Source organism: Bufo bufo, chromosome 2 (assembly GCF_905171765.1).
Source record: "Bufo bufo chromosome 2, aBufBuf1.1, whole genome shotgun sequence".
NCBI lineage: Eukaryota > Metazoa > Chordata > Amphibia > Anura > Bufonidae > Bufo > Bufo bufo.
The window spans coordinates 251,033,540-251,060,102 of NC_053390.1; the positions used below are offsets into that span (position 1 = coordinate 251,033,540).

At 44.3% G+C, this 26,563-nt stretch overlaps 1 protein-coding gene across 1 annotated transcript in view; it reads left to right on the forward strand.

Moving 5' to 3' along the window:
• Positions 1–13,897: 13,897 nt before the first annotated feature.
• The window catches only part of LOC120988716 (somatomedin-B and thrombospondin type-1 domain-containing protein-like), a 40,781-nt gene continuing 28,115 nt past the window's right edge, over positions 13,898–26,563 (forward strand). The window contains exon 1 of the mRNA XM_040416368.1: positions 13,898–14,164. Coding sequence (XP_040272302.1) covers positions 13,936–14,164 — 229 coding nt within the window. The 5' untranslated portion in view covers positions 13,898–13,935. The remainder of the gene's footprint in view (positions 14,165–26,563) is intronic.

Here is a 26,563-nt window from a genome sequence, read left to right on the forward strand (position 1 = left end):
TCCCCATAGTGCCCCCAAATAATGCCCCTATAGTAACACCAGATGCCCCATAGTGCTGCTCTCCCCTATAGTGCCCCCCAGAATGTGCCAATAATAAAAAAAAAAGCCCCTTTAGAGCCCCTAGATACCCCCATAGTGCTCCTCTCCCCCATGGGGGCCCCCCATAATGTGCCAGCAAGAAATGCCCCCATAGTGCCAGCTCCTCCAATAGTGCCAGCTCCCCCCCCATAGTGCCAGCTCCCCCCCCATAGTGCCATCCCCCTTATAGTGCCAGTTCCCCCATAGTGCCAGCCCCCTTATAGTGCCAGCTCCCCCATAGTGCCAGCCCCCCCATAGTGCTAGCTCCCCCATAGTGCCAGCCCCCCATAGTGCCAGCCCCCCATAGTGCCAGCTCCCCCCCATAGTGCCAGCTCCCCCCATAGTGCCAGCTCCCCCCATAGTGCCAGCCCCCCCATAGTTCCAGCTCCCCCTATAGTGCCCCCCCATAGTGCCAGCTCCCCCCCATAGTGCCAGCCCCCCTATAGTGCCAGCTCCCCCTATAGTGCCAGATCCCCCCCATAGTGCCAGCCCCCCTATAGTGCCAGATCCCCCCCCATAGTGCCAGATCCCCCCATAGTGCCAGATCCCCCCCCATAGTGCCAGCCCCCCCTATAGTGCAAGCCCCCCTATAGTGCCAGATCCCCCCCCCATAGTGCCAGATCCCCCCCCCATAGTGCTAGCTCCCCCAAAGTGCCAGATCCCCCCCATAGTGCCAAATCCCCCCCCATAGTGCCAGATCCCCCTATAATGCCAGATCCCCCCCCTATAATGCCAGATCCCCCCCATAATGCCAGATCCCCCCCATAGTGCCAGATCCCCCCCCCATAGTGCCAGCCCACCCCCATAGTGCCAGCCCCCCCTATAGTGCCAGATCCCCCCCCCCATAGTGCCAGCCCCCCGCAAAGAAGAAAAAAAAAACACTAATACTTACCTCCATCAGCAGTGATGCAAGCCTCTTCTGGCCTGTGTCCCTGCTGTGTGCTGCCGGGCTCAGGCGTCGCGATGATAATGACGTCATCGCTCTGCCTGAGCCGGCCTCTGATAGGCTGCAGGCATTAGTGCCTGCGGCCTATCAGAAGAACAGGGGAGGGACACGCCTCTCCCTCCCCTGCCCCACAGCACACACACAGCACGGCCGCAATGACATCCAGGGCCGCGCCGCCTGTGGTGATGATCGGCGGTGCGGCCCTGAAGAAAAAAAAAAAAAATAATAAAATTTTTTTTTAAAGACGGGCGGCCCAGCGGCCGTTTATTTAGGGCGGCCTGGGGGGCAATTGCCTCCCTGCCCCCCGGCCCAGCCCGCCCCTGGCCTCCATGCTCTGGACACTACGCTGACAGTCACAGCAAACCTTCTTGCCACAGCTCGCATTGATGTGCCATCCTGGATAAGCTGCACTACCTGAGCCACTTGTGTGGGTTGTAGACTCCGTCTCATGCTACCACTAGAGTGAAAGCACCGCCAGCATTCAAAAGTGACCAAAACAACAGCCAGGAAGCATAGGAACTGAGAAGTGATCTGTGGTCACCACCTGCAGAACCACTCCTTTATTGGGGGTGTCTTGCTAATTACCTATAATTTCCACCTGTTGTCTATGCCATTTGCACAACAGCATGTGAAATTGATTGTCACTCAGTGTTGCTTCCTATGTGGACAGTTTGATTTCACAGAAGTGTGATTGACTTGGAGTTACATTGTGTTGTTTAAGTGTTCCCTTTATTTTTTTGAGCAGTGTATAATAGGAGCACGTAAAATACAGATACCCCCATCATGCTCAATGACACCATAGTGGTACTCCGGCATTCGCCTCTGTGCCCACTGTCATGGTGTCATATGAGCATAGTTCTTATCTAATACTTAACTAAAATAAAGACCAAACCCAAATATGGTGCAAAATGGCCACGATCCTTTATTAAGGGTTAAAATTCATAATAAACAAAATTTAATAAATAATGAATTCATAAATTAATCAAACACCATTAAAACGTCAGTAAAAACCACAAATGTCCCCCCAGCGAAGCTGGGTGACTAACCCACAAGACATGCGGGTATTAACCCGCATGTCCCTTCCCCTTAAAACCACGGCCTTATCAATCATGTCTTGAACATGAGAATTGAAAATGTCCAAACCAATATCGGACAAGTGGACTAAATCAATGAGGAAAAGTGAATGGGCACTCTTATAGATGGAATCACATAGACTGAATCTACAGTAGGTCAATAAGATTTATTAATAAAAGTAATATCTGATACTTAGAAAAAAAGATAAATAATAAGAATGAAGTATAAATAAAAGAAAAAAAGTAATTAATATATATATATATATAAAATTGTATAAAATATATATATATAAAAATATTTAAAAAATATTAAAAAAATAGCAGCACTGTAAATATTCAATAAAATGTTCCAAGGATGGAGTAATGCTGTGCGGATGTCAGCTGGTTAGCTGTAAAAGAGCCTGAAATAAAGTTCCCAAAATAAAGTCAAAGTTCGTTCAAGTATTGTGTAACATCTCAAATATTATGCAGAGAGATCCATGTGGATAGTAGCTGTGGTATCATAAACCGCTTTCCTCGTACCAATAATGAGTGAATTGGCTGATGCACAGCTCAGAAACGGTGATAGGTATAGTTGATGTATTCAAAAACAAGTGCAAAAGAAGAAGAAAAAAGGTGAAAATTACAAATGTAAAATGTAAAAAAGAATGCAAAAAAATGCAGGGATGTATAATATCTCTAGAGTGCGAGCTGGTTGAGGCGTGCTAATATATGAATAGGTCAAGAGAGGTGATCAGAGTAGTGATGTGTGAGCGCTACCAATTGTACGGATTGTATCCACAGTGATGATACACTTTCATTTAGGGTCTCTCTGGAGAGTGTAGCTTTTTGGTTAGAAGTTGCTGATTACCACGTTATCAACTTAATAATTCCTATTGACTAATATTCATATATTGCTGCAATCTGGATTCAAAGTTCAATAGCAAAAGTGCAGTTGCAGAAAATTGCTCCGGTACTCACATTTGCGCAGAGAATGTCCTGTTCGTGGCGTCCCACGTGGAGTAAATATGTGGTAAGCTTACCTCTGACTTTTATCTTCAATGGTATCAAATAGAAGGCTGCGATGGTACCTCGCTTAAAATGAATGAATTGAATGTGTAGCAGATACAGTCCGCTGTGACTGGTGGTCGGGGCACTGCTGTATCTCACTACTCCTCTTTAGTGATCCCAGATTCTCGGCTTGTGGTGTAGCCCCCTCTGTGTCTTTGGCGTCCCTCGTGTCTCCGGTGATGCCTGTACAGGTAATGGAGCTGGGCTGGCTTCCTGCTACTTCCTGTAGCGTGCCCATCGCTGCCGTTCTTACTGGACCTTTTACTTGAAAGTGCTTTACTTGATATCAACAGGAGCGATATTGAATATCGTATTGCCGGTTATTATGACATCAGATCGAATATATCCTATACGCCAGACGCGTTTCGAAGACTCTGCTGTCTTCTTCCTCAGTGGCTATATTTGATCCGTCTGACAAACCGGCTCCTATATATATATATATATATATATATATATAAATCCGGAAAAACGAGCGGCACTCCGTTGGATAAAGAATAATGAACCTTTAATCACCCAGGTGGTGCAACGTTTCGGCTCTGCTCTTGAGCCTTTTTCAAGCATAAATACAACTCCAAATCTCAGCAATATATACAGGTGAATCAATTAACTTGTGAATCATGTGATCACACTCCACCCAGTGGGTGTGAACAAATCGTGACAGTAATACACTGAAGCAATATAAACACATATTGTTGACATATAGTGATAAGCAAGTGCAAATCAAAACATAATTGGAGGAGACATGAATCATCTATGTCATACATATTACAGTGATCCAACATATTCTCATTCTAGTGAATAAAAGGTTGTCGATCAGAAACATAAGGATCGATCGATTTATGTGCTAGACATGTCATAACTTGCAGGGGGAGAGCAAGAAGGAGGGGTGATCCAACACACATACCGAAATCACAGGGAGAATCGCGTCCTGCCGTATGCCCAGCGTTGTTTACTGTCCATTGCGCAGGCTCGGCACCGCACCAGTCAGGGAAGAGGAAGGAGGTGAGCGTCCGGCGTCATCAGACTACGTCGACGCACAGTCATCACTGCAGTGTCTTCTTACACATCCGGAACGCCCCTCTCCCGGCGCATGCTCAGATGAAAAAAACCTATACTAGGCGCCATCTCACTCACTGGAAAGACGCCCTCAATCAATAAAATCCAGTGTAATGCATCCAGCCCACATTACATCGGACATGGCATACTCAGAAGGGCAGTGGGCTCCCTCAAGACAGGGTGTCCACATGCATCGCCCGGGCGAAGAACTGTCAGACCCACGGTAACCGCGGATCATGCAGGACTGTCACCCAGGTTACTGAGCTGTCATCTCATCCGAGAGGGATCTCCTCTTATGGGTACACAGATGCCACTGGGTATATCTAACATATGAAAAATAATGCAAAGTTGTGCCGCCTGGGTTGTTGTATCAAAATCAACTCATCCCATGGTGCTAGCCAAACCAGACAGAAATAAAGTATATGTATAATAAAACAAAAAATGGGCAATAAAGACCTATAAAACGGCCCTCTCCTGTACGGTATGTTGTGATCACTCTATCCGAACCTGCCATTCCTCCTGAAGTTCAGTGTACGTGGTCTCTACGTGAAAAGGGAAAGAAAAATAAAGTTATTATTGAAGCAAGAAAATGAAAAGATTGAGTTATTTAACTCTCTTAGTGTATACCAGAAACACAGAGTTACACCCAACATATATATACAGTGGGGGAAATAATTATTTGACCCCTCACTGATTTTGTAAGTTTGTCCAATGACAAAGAAATGAAAAGCCTCAGAACAGTATCATTTCAATGGTAGGTTTATTGTAACAGTGGCAGATAGCACATTAAAAGGAAAATCGAAAAAATAACTTTAAATAAAAGATAGCAACTGATTTGCATTTCATTGAGTGAAATAAGTATTTGAACCCTCTAACAAAAAAAGACTTAATACTTGGTGGAAAAACCCTTGTTTGCAAGCACAGAGGTCAAACGTTTCTTGTAATTGATGACCAAGTTTGCGCACATTTTAGGAGGAATGTTGGTCCACTCCTCTTTGCAGATCATCTCTAAATCCCTAAGGTTTCGAGGCTGTCTCTGTGCAACTCTGAGCTTGAGCTCCCTCCATAGGTTTTCGATTGGATTAAGGTCCGGAGACTGACTAGGCCACTCCATGACCTTAATGTGCTTCTTCTTGAGCCACTCCTTTGTTGCCTTTGCTGTATGTTTTGGGTCATTGTCGTGCTGGAACACCCATCCACGACCCATTTTCAGTTTCCTGGCAGAGGGAAGGAGGTTGTCGCTCAGGATTTCACGATACATGGCTCCGTCCATTTTCCCGTTTATGCGAATAAGTTGTCCTGTGCCCTTAGCAGAAAAACACCCCCAAAGCAAAATGTTTCCACCCCCATGCTTGACGGTGGGGACGGTGTTTTGGGGGTCATAGGCAGCATTTTTCTTCCTCCAAACACAGCGAGTTGAGTTAATGCCAAAGAGCTCTATTTTGGTCTCATCAGACCACAGCACCTTCTCCCAGTCACTCTCTGAATCATTCAGGTGTTCATTGGCAAACTTCAGACGGGCCTGCACATGTGCCTTCCTGAGCAGGGGGACCTTGCGAGCCCTGCAGGATTTTAATCCATTGCGGTGTAATGTGTTTCCAATGGTTTTCTTGGTGACTGTGGTCCCTGCTAATTTGAGGTCATTAACTAACTCCTCCCGTGTAGTTCTAGGATGCTTTTTCACCTTTCTCAGAACCATTGACACCCCACGAGGTGAGATCTTGCGTGGAGCCCCAGAGCGAGGTCGATTGATGGTCATTTTGTGCTCCTTCCATTTTCGAACAATCGCACCAACAGTTGTCACCTTCTCTCCCAGCTTCTTGCTAATGGTTTTGTAGCCATTCCAGCCTTGTGCAGGTCTACAATTTTGTCTCTGACATCCTTGGACAGCTCTTTGGTCTTTCCCATGTTGGAGAGTTTGGAGTCTGCTTGATTGATTGATTCTGTGGACAGGTGTCTTTTATACAGGTGACTAGTTAAGACAGGTGTCCTTAATGAGGGTGACTAATTGAGTAGAAGTGTCTAACCACTCTGTGGGAGCCAGAACTCTTAATGGTTGGTAGGGGTTCAAATACTTATTTCACTCAATGAAATGCAAATCAGTTGCTATCTTTTATTTAAAGTTTTTTTTTTCGATTTTCCTTTTGATGTGCTATCTGCCACTGTTACAATAAACCTACCATTGAAATGATACTGTTCTGAGACTTTCATTTCTTTGTCATTGGACAAACTTACAAAATCAGTGAGGGGTCAAATAATTATTTCCCCCACTGTATATATATATATATATATATATATGTGTCTTCTTGGAAAGCTATGTAGAAAATCTGCGATGGATTTTGTGGTGTAAATTGGGATTCTAATTGAGTTGCGATTTTGTTGGGTTTTGTGTTCGTTTTTTTCGGCACTAGTGCGTTTTTTACTTATAAGTGTCTCTGGCCTCTATAGAGAATCTTCTATAGGTTATTTTAGACCAAACTCATTGCATTATTATTCAAAATGAGTAAATGTTGAAAAAATACATAAAAATTGATAGAGAAGATGTCTCAAAAAGGGGAATGTGTTTCTATGTGGTTTTCTTGTAGGATCAGAGCTGTATTTATTGTTACAAAATCCTAAATAAATATTTATGATGGAGATGATATTGTGGATGATAATATACATATTCATTGGATTATAGCAACCTTATGTTTCTCATACATTCACTGAATATTAGTATATTGTTTATCCCCAAGTGTCTTATAAAAAATATAGTCGTTTGCTTATAGAAAGATGTCTAATTCATGTAAAGTATAAGGGTATAGCAAGTGATGTTTAAAATCAGCAGTGATATTCATAATATGAATCTATGGGGAAATATACTCTAATAAATAGACAGACCAAGTGCACACTTCAAATTCATATATCTTATTGGGAAGTCTATTGAGCATTTTTTATTGGTTTATTGCCCACTGCTACCTGCTCATAGTGCTGTGCAGTGTGCGTATTCCCAATATGTGTATTGGAAATTGTCTTGTTTTAATGTGTATAATTACCAATACGTCTTGTTATATATTATGACTCCATAAAATGTTATATCCAAGGGAGCTGGGGACAATGGACGTATATCCTTCAGAGCGAGGACAAATGATATCACATGATCACATCAAATCTTCATCTGGGGTAAATGGATTCAGAGTGGTGGAATACGGTGGATGGGACTAAATCGTCTCGATATAAGCCCCGAATAAAACCTTCTAGTTCAGTATGCCTAAATGACCACCCATTGAGGCTTGGAAGATATTTCTCTATGTTTCTATTTACTCTTTTTCTAACTTTGTCTATGAAACTAAATTGATCACTCTTCCAAACTATACGAGGAATAATTTCAGAAAAAAACAACGTAACTTCGGGCAACAAAGATTTAATAGCTTTCAAATCTAATCTCATTTGATCCATCAGCTCTAGCGTCTTAATTCTTCCTAAATCATTCCCCCCAGCGTGAATAATTAAAACATCAGGCCGGGGAAACGTCTGTAGTTCTCCTCTCAAAATTGGAATGATTTGCTTCCATCTAAGGCCCCTAAAACCTAACCAAAAAAATTGTAGTAAATAATGAACCAATACCCATACTTAAAGAGTAATTGCGCTCTGCAGCCCTTCTTTCAGCCCAAAAGACAAAAGAATGACCCAGAATCCAAACAATAAATTGGCTTGGACCTAAAAAAGATTGATAACAATTATAAAACTAAATTAGGCCGAACGTAACTTTTATATCTATTTGATTCCCAACGCCCAATTCTCTTAATTATGGCCTCATTCAACCCCAGATTGGCAGCGACAGTAGCCGCCCCAATACGAAATGAATGAGATGAGTACTGATCAACAGGCAAATCTAAACATGCTAAACATTTCTTCAGTAGTGTATTAAATTGGTGTATTGTCATTCCTGACCCATCTTCGTGACTCAGGAAGGACACACCAACTTTTGGTCTAACTTCTAAAAATTCTTTTACTGTCCTAACCGGGCACAAAACTGATTCCGCAAACGCTGCTAACTTAACCCATGACCCTTTAGCCAACTGATCTGTTTTAGATTTCCTAATAAAAATTAAAACTGCCTTATTGATCAACTTAACGTCCTCAAACCTCAAAGGTGAAATTGACGTCCTATTAGCCACTACCAATTCACCTATGCGTAGAGCTCCAAAAAAGGCAAAAACAAACGCCACTTTAAACAACATTTCTTCATATGCTGAAAACGTTGAAAATCTTAAAACTGACACTATGCTGCCCAACAGCTCAAACGTAATTGGCCGTCTCTTATCTGCCTGGCTAAGCGATCCTCTAACGCCCTTCAGAAATTGTTTTACTACAAACTGATTCGAAAAAGATTGATGACCTGCTAATTAAAAAAAAGAAGGAAACACCTGAAACCGTTTTCGCCAAAACCGAATAACCCAACTCTAACAATGAACACAAGAACTGAAAAAACAAATTTAAATCAAAACAAAAATCAAGAAACATTCCTAACTATACAAAATTGATACCACCTCTTCCATGCTAACGAATATCCATCCCATGTTCGATGAGCAACAGACCTCTGAATGAACCAGCTGATTACTCCCGGATGAGATTCCAAACCTGTTCCGGACATGGAATTCCCACTTTCTCCGCTTGAGGCACTAAGGAAAAGAATCTTTCCCACTGAGCGCGGGAAAGAGAATCAGCTATAACATTGTCCTTACTGGCAATATACTTTGCTTTAATCCAAACATTCAGACCTAAACAACAATGCACTAAATAACATAATAATCTAACTACTATTTCACTATGAGATGACAAACAGCGAAAAGAACCCCTTTATTGTCCGAAAAAATCAGAACTCTCCTATTCTTAAACACTTCACCCCAAATTATCAATGAAACCACTATAGGAAATAATTCTAAAAGAAACAAGTTTTTGTTCAACCCTTGCTCTTTCCACCAATCAGGCCATGCTTCGGCTGACCATTGACCGTTTAAAAAAGCTCCATAACCCCATGAACCTGAAGCATCCGTATGTAGGCCAGGGCACCGGCTTCAACAAAATCTTCCTGCCAAGCACTGCGGGCCATTAAAATTTAATAAAAATTCCTCCCATACTGCTAAGTCATCTTTCAAACTCTTTGTTATTCTAACATGCGCGTAAGAGACTTCAATCCCTTTGTCGCCATGTATAACCTTCTAGAAAAAACTCGGCCAACTGGTATGATACTAGAACAAATGCTAATAAACCCAACAAACTTTGTATATCAATTAACTGGGACTTTTTTGCTAGACTCATTTTCCTGAGAGCTATCACTGTCTTCTCCCCTTTATCAATAGGCAGTCTAAATTCCATGTTAACAGAGTCAATAATAACACCTAAAAATGCAATTTCTTGACAAGGCCAAACTGTTTTCTCCCACGCTAAAGGAACACCAAAATACTGACAAATCTTAATAAAACCATCTAACAAACGTGAACATTCATGACGATATTTACAATTACTCAGCCATTTACAAGCTGATTCATTATACGCAACACAAATCCCTTTTTTTAAGTTTGCACCAGACGCCGGTGAAAAATTTAGCTTAGCCTGAAAACTCGCTCGTTGTGGCAACATCAAGCTAAGCCAAAGGCCAACATCCTTAGATCCCCATTTCATATTAGCATGAATTGTCAATTTCTGGCGGAAAGTCTCATCATATGAAAACCAAGCGAGGCCTCCGAAATTCCGATAAGCCTCTAAGATGGAATCCATATGCTGAAACAAACCAACGCAAAGTTGTGGGTGTTTTGCGCATAAAACTGAGGAGTAGATACAGAAGGCCTGCAGCCAATTATTGAAAGACCGCGATGCAGACCTTCTCCTATCCTCCTTTTTGTCATCTGCTTTTTTTTAAATCATTTTTGAAAGATTCTTTGGCAGAAGGGAGAAGAGACAAAATATCTACATATTCCCTTCTCCAAATTTTTTCCTTAACTGATTGAGATAAATGAAACCCCAAAAAAGAACCATCACAAGTCATGGCCTCCTTCAGGCAAGTTTCAGATACACCAATCCTTAAATCTTCTGATAACTCATTCCGGCCATTATCAGCCACTGCCGTAGCAGGTGATTCACACCACACTGCCGCAGGCTGATTAACCTGTAATGGCACAGATGCTGAAGCCCATTGGGTGAATAGCTTAGCAAGGCTAAGCAGCAGGTTATTATCATTAGACCCTATGTTGGTGGGCAAAGCGAGACTCTGCCCACATGTCATCTCACCTGGATCCTGAGCTGGGTCCCGTTCGGTTGAGTTGGAGGACGGCTGTGGCGTTCGACTCAATACCCCAGACTGCGATGCAGCCCGCCTGGGGGAGGAGCGCCTGCTGCCACCTCGTCCACCTGAAGTTTCAGAAGGAGAGTATGATCTTCTTGGCTTCTTAGCTCTCCTGGAGACGCGGCTTGGTTCTGCAGTGTTCTGGGCTGCGCTGCTTGATCCTCCAGAAGCCGGCGTCGGACATCCGATGACGTCATTAGTAGGAGCCACGGAACGTGACCCCGCCTCCTCATCTTCAGCTGACGGAGCATCAGCCAACCAGCGCCTAAGCCACGTCTCTCCACATCTTCCCTCGGCGCGCAGGATAAGTTTCTTCAGCAGCTCCTCCATGGCAGGTAAGCGATCTTCTTCCTCCCCTTCAGCCGGAGCCAATCTTCTCGGACTGTAGAGCCTCCTGTCCGGACCTTCGGATCTTCTTCTTGGCAGCAGCCCAGTCCTTCTTGCGCCGATCTTCAAACTTGATCGCCCCCGCCGAAAACTTCAGTCGCCGCTCCTCCTCCTGCCCAGTAATGCCGGCGAAGCTAATAAGCTCTTTTGCAGCTACGCTGGCAATATACTGGGGCTTCAGACGACGCCTTCTCTTCTTCACAGGTTCGGCGACTGACGGCTCTGAACCCGCTTGACAGCTCCTATAAATATTCCAAATTCCCGCCACAGAGAACAGCTGGCCAATCATGGGAGGGGCAGAAAACAGGTACCCCAGATACAGGTAAGCAACCATCGTCCAATCAGAATCCTCCAATAGATTTACCTCAGGTTAGCTGAAAAATAAATGGCAGAGAGAAAGCACAAAGCAAGGAAAAAAGGAAATAACCTAATATAATAAGAGCATGTAAAATACAGACACCCCCATCGCCTCTGTGCCCACTGTCATGGTGTATTGTCTTGCTGTGGATATAAAATCTGCACCGCACGTCAATTCCCACTGCAAGTTTTTTTGCTTAGATGAGATGTCATCTCACATTGTGCTGCTACTGTAAATGCGTTGGGGAAAATGTGATGAGTTTATGCCATGCCTCTAATGTACCATTCTTCCATTCTCATACAGAGCAGGTCTTCAAGCTGCATCTTCATCCTTTGTCTGTACCAAAGTCGGGGGGCTTCTCTCTGGCAGTGCACAGGGGCTGCATGTGCAGCTCCATACTTAGGCCTCTTGCACACTTTTTTTTTTCCCCGTTTACTTTCCGTTTTTTGCGTTCCGTATGCCGAACCATTACTTTCAATGGATCTTCAAAAAAACGGAAGGTACACCGTATGCATTCAGTTTCCGTATTTCCGTTCAAAGATAGAACATGTCCTAATATTGTCCGCATAACGGACAAGGATAGTACTGTTCTATCAGGGGCCAGCTGTTCCGTTCTGCAAAAAAACGGAATGCACACAGACGTCATCCGTATTTTTTGCAGATCCGTTTTTTGCGGACCGCAAAATACTGAAAAAGCCATACAGTTGTGTGCAAGAGGCCTTAGGCTATGTTCACATCTGTGCTGAACGCTTTATTTCGGGGTCTCCATTGCATATTCTTTTTAAAAATGGGGAGCAAAATAGTGCAGCAGGCTTTAGTATTTTGTGTAATATGCTGGTCACCATCGTAGTCAATCAGGTGCTGCGGGTGTCATTTTCATTGCTCTGCTCCTATAATGGAGTAGAACAGAAATAAGTGGCACTCAGCAAACCCTTAGATGAGGCACACGTTCTGAGCACAGGGTTGTATATCAGGCTCCTTCACATACGATTTATTTAAAAGGGGTTTTCCGACAGGTCATTAATATCTGATCAGTTGGGGATCTGACTCCGGGCACCCCTGACGATCAGCTGTTTGAAGAGGCTGCAGAGCTCTGATGAGTGCCCCGGCCTCCTCACAGCTTACCAAGCACAGCGCCGTGCATTGTATTGTGGTTGTGCTTGGTATTGCAGCCCAGGCCGATTCGCTTGAGCTGCACATAGTCCCATGTGACCGATGAATGCGATGTCACTGACGTAGGAAGAGACTGCTGTGCTCACCGGAGCTTTGTGGCCTCTTCAAACAGCAGGGGGACACGAGTCAGAACCCCACTGATCTGATATTGATGAGCTAGCCTGAGAACTTCTGGAAAACCCCTTTAGATTCATTACAGAAGTGTCTGTAGTTTGATATATTTTTATAGGATTTCCAAAATGATGCCACGGACAGAAACACCATGGAAGCACTCCGTAGTGCAACAGCCTTGTGCATGAGGCCTAAACCTTAGATGATCACGGCCACTGAGGCTAATGTCTGCAATCTGTGATAACGCCGATCGCAGACATTTGACCCCTCAGATGTTGTGGTGAAATGTGACCACTACATCTAAGTGGTGAAAATACGGAAGTCATGCGCTCCTGCACTGGATGAGATCAGGGAAGCTGTTGCCTGGTGATGATAGGCTGGAGCCTGCTGAAGGCTCCCATGGTTATATCACTGGTATATTCCAAGACAAACCTACAGGTGGCAGCACTGAATTTGAATATTCTGTATTCCATATTTAGTAATGGCTCAATTTCCATTACTAAATAGAAACAGTAATCTAATGATTGCTTGCTATAGCCACCTAGGGTGACTTAAAAAAAATAAAAAAAAGGAAAGAAAAAGTTGTTAAAAATATAAACAAAAATATATAAAAATTCAAATTAATCTCCTTTTCTCAAAATAAATTTTTTTAAAAAAATTAACATCGTGGGCATCACAGTGACCGAAAAGCCCTTATTATTAAAATATAAAAATATTTATCCATTATGGCAAACGGCGGAATAGAAAAACATCAAAATGGCCAATTCACCATTTTTTCATCTCTTCACCTCCCAAAAAAAACTGAATAAAAAACTTAAATGATCAAAATAATTAAAAAACACAAATTAGCCCTCACACAGCTCCGTAGACTTAACAATAAAAAAGTTATGGGGGTCAGAATATGGCAATAAAAAGTAAAAAAAAATTACTTTTTTCAACTTTTTTTGTTTCCAGTATAAAAAAACAACAAAAAACTATATAAATTCGGTATGGTTGTAATCCTCGGGACCGGAGAATGAATTTGTTGTAAAATTCAATTTGTTGTAAAAACTGAAACCGGTAAAACTGCGGTGGAAACATAAAAAAAAAGCCATAAATAATATTCTGACTTTTGGCAAAAAATGTCCCAATATTTGACCAGAAAGTAAAGGCTGATAAGAGGTCTCCCTTCCTCATCTACAGTGAGATATTCCGTCCATCCGTCACACATATGTCCCCACCTATACAGCCAGGGCTCCAATGAGGAGGCTGGGGGCGCCGGAGCTCCTCCCACTACCTGGGAACAGCTGGAGCCCGGGGGCTGACCTCACATGACCTGCGGGGCACAGTGACTGCAGACCGTTCCCTCCCGTCTCCTGTGTCTGGATGCCCCGGGATGCAGCTCCGGAGCTCCGGGCTGTGGCTTCTTCTCTGTTCGGTGTGGGTGATCCAGGTACCGGGAGGTCGCTGTGCCTGTACCCGGCGCGGACATCCCAGGTGCTGCCCAGGGAGGAATAATGCCTGCACCGGCGTCACTGCCACCGGGAGCACGTGCTACTGCGACTCCTACTGCCACCGGAGCGGCGACTGCTGCGAGGACTACGCGGGGCAGTGCGGGGGCAGCGGTGAGTAGATTTGGGCAGCCAGGCAACTACATGGGTTGTGTGGCATAACCGCACTGGAAAGAATGCAGTCTGTACTGATCCCTATAGTATACCAGCTTTACTGACACAAGGGGGGGTGGGGGTTCAGCGCTGGGTACAACCTGCCATTATTAAGGATGTCCATGCAGTTTTTTTGTAAATCATGCTGATTTGTGGTGAAATCCTATGTCGGTGCAGTTTTCCGCCACATTGTGGACGCCCCTCGATCATGCTGTGGCCCTGTGTGTGTCTGTACCCTAAATATGCCCTGTATTCGCCAACAGGTGGGCGCTGTGTTTGGTGGTGCAGGGTACACTGTATTCTTTGTGTCTGACGTACTGCGCCACGGTATGTGCACCGATCCGATACAAAGATACATTTTCTCACACGTCATCCTGTAATTGGGACCTGCATTTGGGGTGTAAAGCGGTTCCCTAATCTCTAGCCGTCCAGTGAATCAGTAATATAAAAGGGCGGTGACTAAGAGAAAATCCTTCACCGTCTCCCTGTCAATCAGTCGGCAGAATACAGGCCATTATTAGGCAGTGTTCACATGTGTCAGATATGTATATCGCCGATCGACACGTAGATCCACTGCAAGGGGGGCGGCCACACCGCCAGGTGGGAATCATAAAGGAGAGAAAGTATAAGGGCTCTTTCACAGGAGCGGATCCCCTGCGGGTAATCTGCTGCGTGAAAGAGACCCAAGCCCCGTTCCGGACAGCAGAGACACGGAGCAGTAACCTGACTGATAATACTCCGTGCCTCTCTGTGACCTTTTTACTACAAAATCACAATGAGATAAAGTTGTCACCGTGATTTTGTATTAAAAAGGTCTGAGAGGCATGGAGCATTATCAATCATGTTACTGCTCCGTGTCTCTGCTGTCCGGAACGGGGCTTGGCTCTCTTTCACGCAGCGGATTACCCGCACGGAATCCCCTCGTGTGAAAGAGCCCTAAAGGACAGATACCACTTCTCTTTTTCTAATTCACTCCTGGTTTTAGCTTCCAGAACTGCATGCAAAAACCTGACCGTGTGGCCTTACCCCGAGGATAAGACCAGCCAAGTTCGGTTTTAAAGTCGTTTTCCGAAGTTATTCAACGAAGTCACGTGCGACTTCACAAATAACTCGCTTCTGCTCATTGGAGCCCATACATTCTAATACTGTACGGAGACTTTTTCGGAAGTTTTGAACAAAGCGACTTGGGATGTAACATCTGAAGCTCACTTCGCTCATCTCTAATTACAAGTACTAGCTCTATTCTGCAAAATGGACAAGAATCGTGCACGTTGAATATTTTGCGTCATGGCCACGGTAGCGAACAGCACACAGATGACATCCATTTGCTGTCTGCATTTTTTTGTGGACCCAAAGAAATGAAAACAATTGAGGATTGAACGTGGACAAAAACGATGGTCGTGTGCATATAGCTTTAGATACTGCCATGTGAATGAGGCCTTAGAACGAAAATCGCTGGTGATCACTGTGTGTGAATCCCCTTATCTCAGCCTCCTGGACCACTGACAGAACAGCCTGCGACTGCCAGTAGTACATTAGGGCTCATACACACTGGCAGAGCCTCCATGCTCCGGTATGTGTGGCAGTGCTTCTATAGAGAATACTCTTGGGCATACATAGTCTGATGGGGCACACCAGGTTTGAAATTGAAGGCATGTGGAGGTACAGTAGAACTTCGTGCATCTGTGACCGCCATACGTCTGTTAAATCTGCTCTGGTCCTCCAACGTAACTGATGAGCTCCATAGTCTCTGTATCATATGATTGGTTATAATAAACCGGCGGATGGGAGTTGTAGTAGTGTGATAGATGCCAGGCATGTGCCTTGCTTAGCAATACATTGATATTTGTTATAAACAGATGTGACGCATTGCCAGTGTTCTCTTGGGCCATTTTCACATCTCCGGCTTTCCTATCCCGGCACAGAATGGCTGGATAAAAACCTGGCATATTTGCCGTGTAGCAGCCGGATCTCTGCCAGGCCCCATTATAGTCGATGGGGTTCGGCAGGCAGGCGGCAGTATCAGATCTGGAGAACTCGGGCAGGCTGTTCTGTGCCGGAACAGATGTGAAAATAGCCTTACTTTAGGATTTGCTTATGATACTGGCATTTTTGAAGAGGACCTGCCACCTCTCCTCACCTGTCTGTTTTTGTACATACATGTATTTCCCATGAGATCACTATTCTATAGCGTATTTTTCTTAAAACTCTAAATTGTACCGTTTCTGTGTTATTCCTCCTAGAAATGTGTGGGTGTTAACAGTTGGGGATGTGTCCTTACACCGTCTGATACTGTCTAGTCAGTGCTGCCTGAGTCTGTGTAGAGTCATATCCCTTTGACGAGGGGAATGGTAACACCCAGTTATATTTAGGAGGATTAATACAGGAACATCACAGTTCAGAGATATGATAAAAGATGTTCCAGAATTGTGGTGTTATGGGGAAGAAAAGAGTTTACTGAAACAGACATAGAACAAAACATACAATGCAACAGCACTCTGCAAACCAAATAAAGTACAAATAACCAAACCAAATAAATTAGAGATTCTTGGCAAATCATTTTGTACAAAATTATTTGAGGCCGTCTGCCACACGTCAAGGCGATCTCTGTAAGATGGGAACCTAACACTTCAGTATGCATCAGGATGTCTTCCGTTCCATCCCTTTAACGGTATTTGACCAGACAAAATACCGCAGCATGCTGCAGTATTTTTTCCTGACAAAATACCAGAACAATACCGCACTTGCCGGATCCGGCATTAATTTCCATAGAGATTTATTAATACCGGATCTGGTATCAAGTGGTCCGGAAATTGCAGCATTGCCGGATCCGGTTTTCCGGTCTGCGCACGCACCGGGATATAGGAGGAGCTGGTTTCGCCTTTGATCTTTAAAAAAATTCAAATACTGGATCCGTTATTCCGGATGAGACGGATCCGGTATTTCAGTTTGCATACTGTTTGCCGGATTCAAACAATGCTAGTGTGAAAGTAGCCTAACTGCTGTGCTTTTACCTTGCATCTGCCTGTATGCTCCATGTGAACAGATTCCTAGTGTATTATTTTGGGAGAGGGTTGGAAAAGAAGAAAGTCATCTAACTGGTTGCCAGCGGGCAATACCGTTTATACACAGTTGTATATTGTCTTGTCATTTATATGATCGTTTCAGGATTTATTTTTATAAAAATATGTAGGAAGTGCAGTTTTAACGTCCATGTTCCATAGGCAAATACAGGGATCACATACTCCTTTTTGTTTAATATATGTGTGTTTTTATTGTACAGGGGGCTCTGGCCTTTGATCTGTGGATGAGCGGAGTATTACCCTGACAGCATGAACAGCAGTGATCAGCAGTGATTATACAAACCGCAGGAGTCAAAAGAGAACAGTATGGATACTAGGGCTGTCTGCACATGTTGCGGATTATGCGTGGAAAAAACCGCAGCGCAATACATTTCCACCAAAGTGTTTGAGATTAGACTTTGCTTTTTTCTTCCGTGTGGAAATTGGCCTACCTTGCAGATTTTAAAGGGAACCTGCCACCATGAAAATGCAGGCTACAGGCAGTAGGTTATAGAGCAGGAGGAGCTGAGCAGATTGGTATATAGTTTTATGGGAAAAGATTCATTATAACTTGTATTTTATACATTTAAATTCCTGCTCATTCTGAGCTTTGGAGTCAGAGGCGGTCCTATCAATGATTGACAGCTATCTATTTATACACAGTCATAGAGGGAAGGCTGTCAATCAGATAGGACCGCCTCCTTGACTTCAAAGCCCAGAATGAGCAGGAATTTATATGAACGCAATAAGTGTTATAATGAATCTTTTCCCAGAAAACTATATATCAATCTGTTCAGCTCCTCCTGCTCTATAATATGCTGCCTGCAGCTCAGACACCATGTTCAACATGACAGGTTCACTTTAAAATTCACAGCATGTAACAGAAAATCTGTGCCAAAATCAGCAACAACACACACAAAAATCACAATAAATAGTGATGATTTAAGGGTACTTTCACACTAGCGTTTTTCTACTCCTATGCTGAGTTCCGTCAAAAGGGCTCAATGCCGGAAAAGAACTGATCAGTTTTATCCCCATGCATTCTGAATGGAGAGCAATCCGTTCCGGATGCATCAAGATTTCTTCAGTTGAGTCATTTTGACTGATCAGACAAAAGATAAAACCGCAGCATGCTACGGTTTTATCTCCGCCCAAAAAAACTGAAGACTTGCCTGAATGCCGGATCCGGCATTTATTTTCCATAGGAATGTATTAGTATCAAAATACTGGAATGCCGGATCCGTCCTTCCGGTCTGCGCATGCGCAGACCAAAAAAAAGGTGCAAAAAATAAATGCCGGATCCGTTTTGCCGGATGACACCGGAAAGATGGATCCGGCATTTCAATGCATTTTTCTGAGTGATGAGGATCCTGATTAGTCTTACAAATGCCATCAGTTGGCATACGTTTTGCCGGCAACGGAACTGCTTGCTGGATCACTGCCACAAGCGTGAAAGTAGCCTAAGTGTGGTTGTGGTGTGGAATCCACATCAGGTTTTTTCTGTATAAATTTTTTACCTGACATGTTTTTTTTAGTGCAGTTTTAGTGAGGATTTTCATTCCTGTCCATTTTCAGTAGGAACTCTGTGTTCGGATTCCACGCAGAATGATCAAGAAACTTCTTTTTCCACAGCAAGGTTTTTAATCCCGCAAGCTGAAAAATTATCTTTGGATTCACATGCAGATTCCCCATTGAAATCAGTAGTGAAGATCTACACATGGTTTTTGGCTCCAAAAATCTGATGTGTTAGCATACACTTATGGAGATCTGAATGGTAGTAGCTAGTGGGGTCAGGTAGCAAGATTCTCCAAATCACATAGCAGGATAGAGGATTGGGTCTAGAGGCGGCTAGTTTTTTTAAGTAAAAAAAGGGGGTTAGTCAACACATCCCAATGCACAGGTGCACGCTGCCATGGCTAGAAACATAGAGAAAAAAGACAATGCACTTCGCAAACCAAATAAAGTTGGTACCTGTATCCCCTGGAAGTAATGGAGGCCATTATGGCACCAAAAATGGTAAAGGGCAGAGTGGACCCAGCATGCATGTGGAGCCAACACTTCCTGAACTTTATGGCGCATAATAGGTAGTATTCAGTGTTAGGTTCCCATCTTACAGAGATCGCCTTGACGTTTGGCGGACAGGCCCAAATGGTTTTGTACAAAATGCGTTCGCCAAGCATCTCACGTATAAAATAAGCGTAGCATTAGCACTTGAATATTTTTTGTGACTATGGCATTATTGTACTTTATTTGGCTTGCCGAGTGCTGTTGCATTGTCTTTTTTTCTCTAGTTTTTTTTAAGTATACCTCCAGCCAAAATGATAATTTCACAGAATCCACTTGTATAGAGTGTATGAAGTGTTTCTGAAAATTACTAATCAAATTTTATATCTGATGCAACTGCAGTCTGGTCTCCTTTTTCAGATAACAGACCTGCTGGGTGATACCATGTTCCCTGGTCTCCTCCACATCCTTCCTTATCCTGTCATCCAGGTGCGGACTGGTCATAGAACCTAACAGGGAAATTTCACGGTGGGCCAATGCCAAGAGGGCCACCTTAGCCCTTCTCACAGCCGCTGGCTGGGTACATAATGATCTGATGGCCTCAGCTTTAATTGAATACTGTGGTGAGGTTGGCAGTATTTTGTGCTGCACTGTGGTATTTGGTTCTGCGGGGGCGGTATTTTGTGCTGCACTACAGTATTGCTGGCCCCACCTACTTCTGTTTTCCCTGCCTACTGATGCTGCCCCTATCTGCTTGTGTTGCCCCACCTTCTGTCAATTTGGACCTGCCTACTTGGGGCCACTTTTAGGTTTTTTTCCAAGGCCACTTCAAGATCCCAGTCCGCCTCTGCTGTCATCAGTCTGGATGCCCTCTAATATCTATACATCCCCACATCAAGGAATGCTGGGAGCTCTTTGGTGATTCCATCGAGGTAAGGTCCTGGCAGGACTGTACCTCAGTATTTCATATTACAGCGAAGTTCATTGCATGGGACAGAAGTGCATCATAACTAAAGGTAGACCCAGGTTTTTCTCTATGCAAACATTTTCATTTCATACTCTAACATTTGTGCAGTTTTTTTATGTTCTAATCACATTTGTGACATGAAGGTGTTATCCAATTTCTGTGGAAAAAAGAAATACTGTACTACTTACCTCTCCAATCTTTACAAAACAGGATGGAACCAACTTACTGTAGTTATACAGACATTTAAGTAATATACTGTATGTAACGCCTTATTCACACGAATGGGGTCCACATCCAATCCGCATTTTCTGTGAATTTGATTTGGACCCATTGATTTCAATGGGTCCTTAAAAATTGCGGATAGTACATTGTGTGTTGTCCGCATTCGTATGTCTGTTCTGCAGCCCTGAAAAAAAAAGATAGAACATGTCCTATGTGTCCATTTTGCGGACAAGAATAGGCATTGTTACAATAAGGCCGGCAAAAAGTGTGGCATGCACATGGGCAGCATCCGTATTCTGCAGATGCGCTATTTGCGGTCCACAAAACGGATACGGTCTTGAGATTGGACCTGTATGCTAAGTGTATATGCCAGGTTAGAAGCACAGAGCCACTGACATAATGACTCATCATCTTGTTGTCTTATGACAGAAATATATAGTAATAGATTATAGTAAGTGTTATGTTGATAATTAGGGATAACTGAATGCGAGATTTGATGTGCAAAGGGCAAGTGTGTTCCACGGTCCGACTGAAAACCACCTTGGTTCTTGGCATTGTGGGGTTCGAGTGGTTAGATATGGAACAATCACTGTGTGCAGCTGACAGATTAGGTTCTGGGCAACCCCTTTAAAGGATTTTTTTTCTTTCAAGAAACAGTGCCCCGTCTCTCCATGGGCTGGATCTGGTATTGCAGCAAGTTCAGTCTATGATAGGTAAATTGGATATATTGCTTACGAGCCTCTGAGGGCTGCCCCGGCCTCCTGCATTTTGACAAAAATGTAAAAATTACACCCCATTGAAGTGAAGGGTTCATACTAGGATGGTTCTCAGCTTCCTGACAGGTTTAAAGGAAGTCTGTCATCACAGTTTCACCTTTTTAACCCTTCCCATAGCTTTCTAGCAGCATTAGTTGATAAAAACGTTACCTTTTATAAGCAATCGTGGACTTCTAAAACTGGCAAAAATCATCTTAGTAGGATATGCAAATGAGGGCTCGCAAGTGCCCAGGGGCGGCGTCAACCTCGTAGGTGCCCAGGGAGCTCTGCCTTATCGACGCTTCCCCCGCCCAGTCTTTCCCTCTGCCCGCCCATCTTCTTACTACTTCTCTCGCCGAGATCCCGCACCTGCACGCTGAGTCCGTCGGCCGGCGCATGCGCACTGCAATGTCCATTCCTGGTACGGCATCACAGTAATTAATGCGCATGCGCCAGCTAACGGCAGTGTGCATTCCACATTTTGCAGAACGTCCGGCCCCTAATAGAACAGTACGATCCTTGTCCGTAAGACAGACAATAATAGGACATGTTCTATTTTTTTTCGTGGAATGGTCATGTGGACATACAGACACGAAATGCACATGGAGTAATTTCCATTTTTTTTATGCGGCCCCATTGAAGTGAATGGTTCCGCATATGGGCCGCAAAAAAAAACAACTAACTGACACAGAAAAATAATACGTTTGTGTGCATGAGCCCTAACAGTTTCTTTCTTACCGGGACAGCCAGGAGCTCATGAATATCAGGACTCATCATTATGCGCTGGAGCTGTTAAGGGGAAATAAAACTATATTATGCCGCCCTTACTGAGGACACCATAATACTGGTGACGGGTTCCTTTTAAGAAATGAAAACTGGGCTCTGATCGTCTGTCTGAACAACCATGAGACCGGTTTTTCACCTAAACTGACCCACAGTTCCTTATGTATTGCAGACTTATCAGCCTGTATAACAAGCAGAGACCGCTCAATAATCTTTTAGGGACTATTGGAATCATTTACCAAACTGGTGTAAAGTAGAACTGGCTTAGTTGCCCATGGCAACCAATCGGATTCCTCCTTTCATTTTTGACAGCACCATTGGAAAATAAAAGGTGGAATCTGATTGGTTGCTATGGGCAATTAAGCCAGTTCTACTTTACAGCAGTTTGATAAATTACCCCCTATAAGAAGCACAGAATTTCTGAACTCCTCCTCAAAAACTGTAAGGCCCCTTTCACACGAGCGAGTTTTCCACGCGGGTGAAACGCGTGACGTGAATGCATAGCACCCGCACTGAATCCTGACCCATTCATTTCAATGGGTCTGTGTACATGAGCGTTTTTTTTTCACGCATCAGCTCTGCTTTGTGTGAAAAACGCAGCATGTTCTATAATCTGCGTTTTTCATGCAGCCCTGGCCCCATAGAAGTGAAAAACGCATTGCACCCTCACTTGCTTCCGGATGCAATGTGTTTTTCACTGATGGTTGCTAAGAGATGTTGTTTGTATACCTTCAGTTTTTTTATCACGCGCGTAAAAAACGCATTGCACCTGCGCAGAAAAAACTAGACAACTGAACGCAATCGAAGACAAAACTGACTGAACTTGCTTGCAAAATGGTGCGAGTTTCACTGAACGCATCCGGAGCCAATCCGTCACGCTCGTGTAAAATGAATTTAATACTGGGGAGGGAGGGGGGGCCGCACTGGCCACCAATGAATTTAATACAGGGGAGGGAGGGGGGGCCGCACTGGCCACCAATGAATTTAATACTGGGGAGGGAGGGGGGCCGCACTGGCCACCAATGAATTTAATACTGGGGAGGGAGGGGGGGGTCTGGCCCCCTGCTGCCTGGCAGCACCTGATCTCTTACAGGGGCTATGATACGCACAATTAACCCCTCAGGTGCTGCACCTGAGGGGTTAATTGTGCGGATCACAGCCCCCTGTAAGAGATCGGGTGCTGCCAGGCAGCAGGGGGCAGTTATGTACACATTTCTTAGAATATTCTAACTTGAAGCGTCCCCATCACCATGGGAACGCCTCTGTTTTAGAATATACTGTCGGATCTGAGTTTTCACAATGTGAAAACTCAGATCTGAAAAGCTGTTATGCAGACTGATCCGTTCCGAACGGATACCATCGTTTGCATTATAGGTGCGGATCCGTCTGTGCAGATACCAGACGGATCCGCACCGAATGCAAGTGTGAAAGTAGCCTCGCTTCAATGGACCAGTTCTGTGTGAAAAATGGATAAAGACAGAACATGCTGCAATTTTTGCCGAGCAGGCAGATGGTCAGGGAACAATATGTACATAACCATTGAAATGACTGGATCAGGGTTCAGTCCGGATGCTGTCCGTTCACAAAACGGAATGCATCCTGACAGAAAACTTGTGTGAAATTAACCTAAAGTGCGCTGGGCCGGTGTGTTTGGTTCTGGACGAGGGGCGGGTTTGTATTTTAGTACATTGCTAAAGAATCAAAAGTAATTAAAGGTTTATGAACAGACGGTGCAGTCACATAATAATACGTATATTGTAATGAATTTCTGATTGACAGTAATGTTGAGTGTTCATACTGTAGTAGTATTCCCTGTGCAGTATATAGAGAGTATGGCAGAAGATGTATCTGGGTCCTGTCTGACTTCGGGTTCCTGCCTTATAAGGACTATATTAGGAGGAGGTGGACAGGACTCCTGTCTGCACAGTGTAAAGTCCTGTGTTTATAAGAGGCCAGTGATATACCGTACTGGACTCCGCAGTCATATTGAGAACTCTAGAAAAAAGAAATCTATGGCTTGTGTACAGTTAGATTATTCCGACAACTTCCACGCAGTTACGTATGTTCAGTCCAAGTACTAAGATGCCTCATGTCATCTGTACATATTTCTATCAGTGGTAAGGATGTTTATAAGACAAGAAATTAGATTCCTCCTTTCATTTTTCAGAGCTTCTCTGAAAAATGAAAGGTGGAATCTGATTGGTTGCTATGGGCAACTAAGCCAGTTCTACTTTACACCAGTTTGATAAATCTCCCCCATTGGCTCCCATTTACCATTGTGCCTGAATTCTGGCTTAGGCTAGTTTCACACTAGCGCTTTGAGATCCGGCAGGCTTTTTCTGCAGGGAATGGCCTGTCAGAGCTCTCTGCATTCCGGCATTGCTACAAGCTACCGCATCGAGCAGCAGTTTTCCTCCAGCTGATTCTTGGCATGTTTGGCTGGATCTTCGCTGGTCCCCATTATACTGAATGGGGCTGGCTGGTAGTGTCCGGCAATGCCAGATCCAGACATCTCTGGCAGGCTACTCCCTGCTGGAACAGCCTGCCGGAGATGTCTGACGCTAGTGTGAAACTAGTCTTAAGTCTCTTTCAGACAAACAGTATGTTACTCATGTGAAATTGGTCAGTTTCCTTTATTTTTGCTTAAAGCGTAACTGTCATTTCACATTATTTTTAATCTAGTGTAGGAACAGGGATGATAAACATATTTTTTTATAATACACACTGCTCAAAAAAATAAAGGGAACACAAAAATAACACATCCTAGATCTGAATTAATTAAATATTCTTCTGAAATACTTTGTTCTTTACATAGTTGAATGTGCTGACAACAAAATCACGCAAAAATTCAAAAATGGAAATCAAATCTTTCAACCCATGGAGGTCTGGATTTGGAGTCACAATCAAAATTAAAGTGGAAAAACACACTACAGGCTGATCCAACTTTGATGTAATGTCCTTAAAACAAGTCAAAATGAGGCTCAGTAGTGTGTGTGGCCTCCACATGCCTGTTTGACCTCCCCTACAACACCTGTGCATGCTCCTGATGAGGTGGCGGACGGTCTCCTGAGGGATCTTCTCCCAGACCTGGACTAAAGCATCTGCCAACTCCTGGACAGTCTGTGGTGTAACGTGACGTTGGTGGATAGAGCAAGACATGATGTCCCAGATGTGCTCAATTGGATTCAGGTCTGGGGAACGGGCAGGCCAGTCCATAGCATCAATGCCTTCGTCTTGCAGGAACTGCTGACACACTCCAGCCACATGAGGTCTAGCATTGTCTTGCATTAGGAGGAACCCAGGGCCAACCGCATCAGCATATGGTCTCACAAGGGGTCTGAGGATCTCATCTCTGTACCTAATGGCAGTCAGGCTACCTCTGGCGAGCACATGGAGGGCTGTGCGGCCCTCCAAAGAAATGCCACCCCACACCATTACTGATCCAATGCCAAACCGGTCATGCTGGAGGATGTTGCAGGCAGCAGAACGTTCTCCACGGCGTCTCCAGACTCGTCACATGTGCTCAGTGTGAACATGCTTTCATCTGTGAAGAGCACAGGGCGCCAGTGGCGAATTTGCCAATCTTGGTGTTCTCTGGCAAATGCCAAATGTCCTGCACGGTGTTGGGCTGTAAGCCCAACCCCCACCTGTGGACGTCGGGCCCTCATGGAGTCTGTTTCTGACCGTGAGCAGACACATGCACATTTGTGGCCTGCTGGTGGTCATTTTGCAGGGCTCTGGCAGTGCTCCTCCTGTTCCTCCTTGCACAAAAGGCGGAGGTAGCGGTCCTGCTGCTGGGTTGTTGCCGCCCTCCTACGGGTCTCCTGATGTACTGGCCTGTCTCCTGGTAGCGCCTCCATGCTCTGGACACTACGCTGACAGACACAGCAAACCTTGCCACAGCTCGCATTGATGTGCCATCCTGGATAAGCTGCACTACCTGAGCCACTTGTGTGGGTTGTAGACTCCGTCTCATGCTACCACTAGAGTGAAAGCACCGCCAGCATTCAAAAGTGACCAAAACATCAGCCAGGAAGCATAGGAACTGAGAAGTGATCTGTGGTCACAACCTGCAGAACCACTCCTTTATTGGGGGTGTCTTGCTAATTGCCTATAATTTCCACCTGTTGTCTATCCCATTTGCACAACAGCATGTGAAATTGATTCACTCAGTGTTGCTTCCTAAGTGGACAGTTTGATTTCACAGAAGTGTGATTGACTTGGAGTTACATTGTGTTGTTTAAGTGTTCCCTTTATTTTTTTGAGCAGTGTACTTTATTAGGGAAAGATCTTTGTTTGTACTAGAAAACAGGGTGTAAGAAAGTCTTCTAAGCAAAGCTGTAAGGCCTCATGCCCACTACCGTGTGCCAGCCATGCCCATGCTGCGGACCTCAAATTGCAGCTTGCAATGCACGGGTATTGACCATGTGCCTGCAGACGCGGACCCATTCCCTTGTATGGCATCTGCGATCCGCATTTGATGGTCTGCATTTCAAAAATGCATGCATGCACTACTTTTTTGCGGTGTGGAGGCACGGACAGAAAACCCACGGAAGCACTCTGTAGT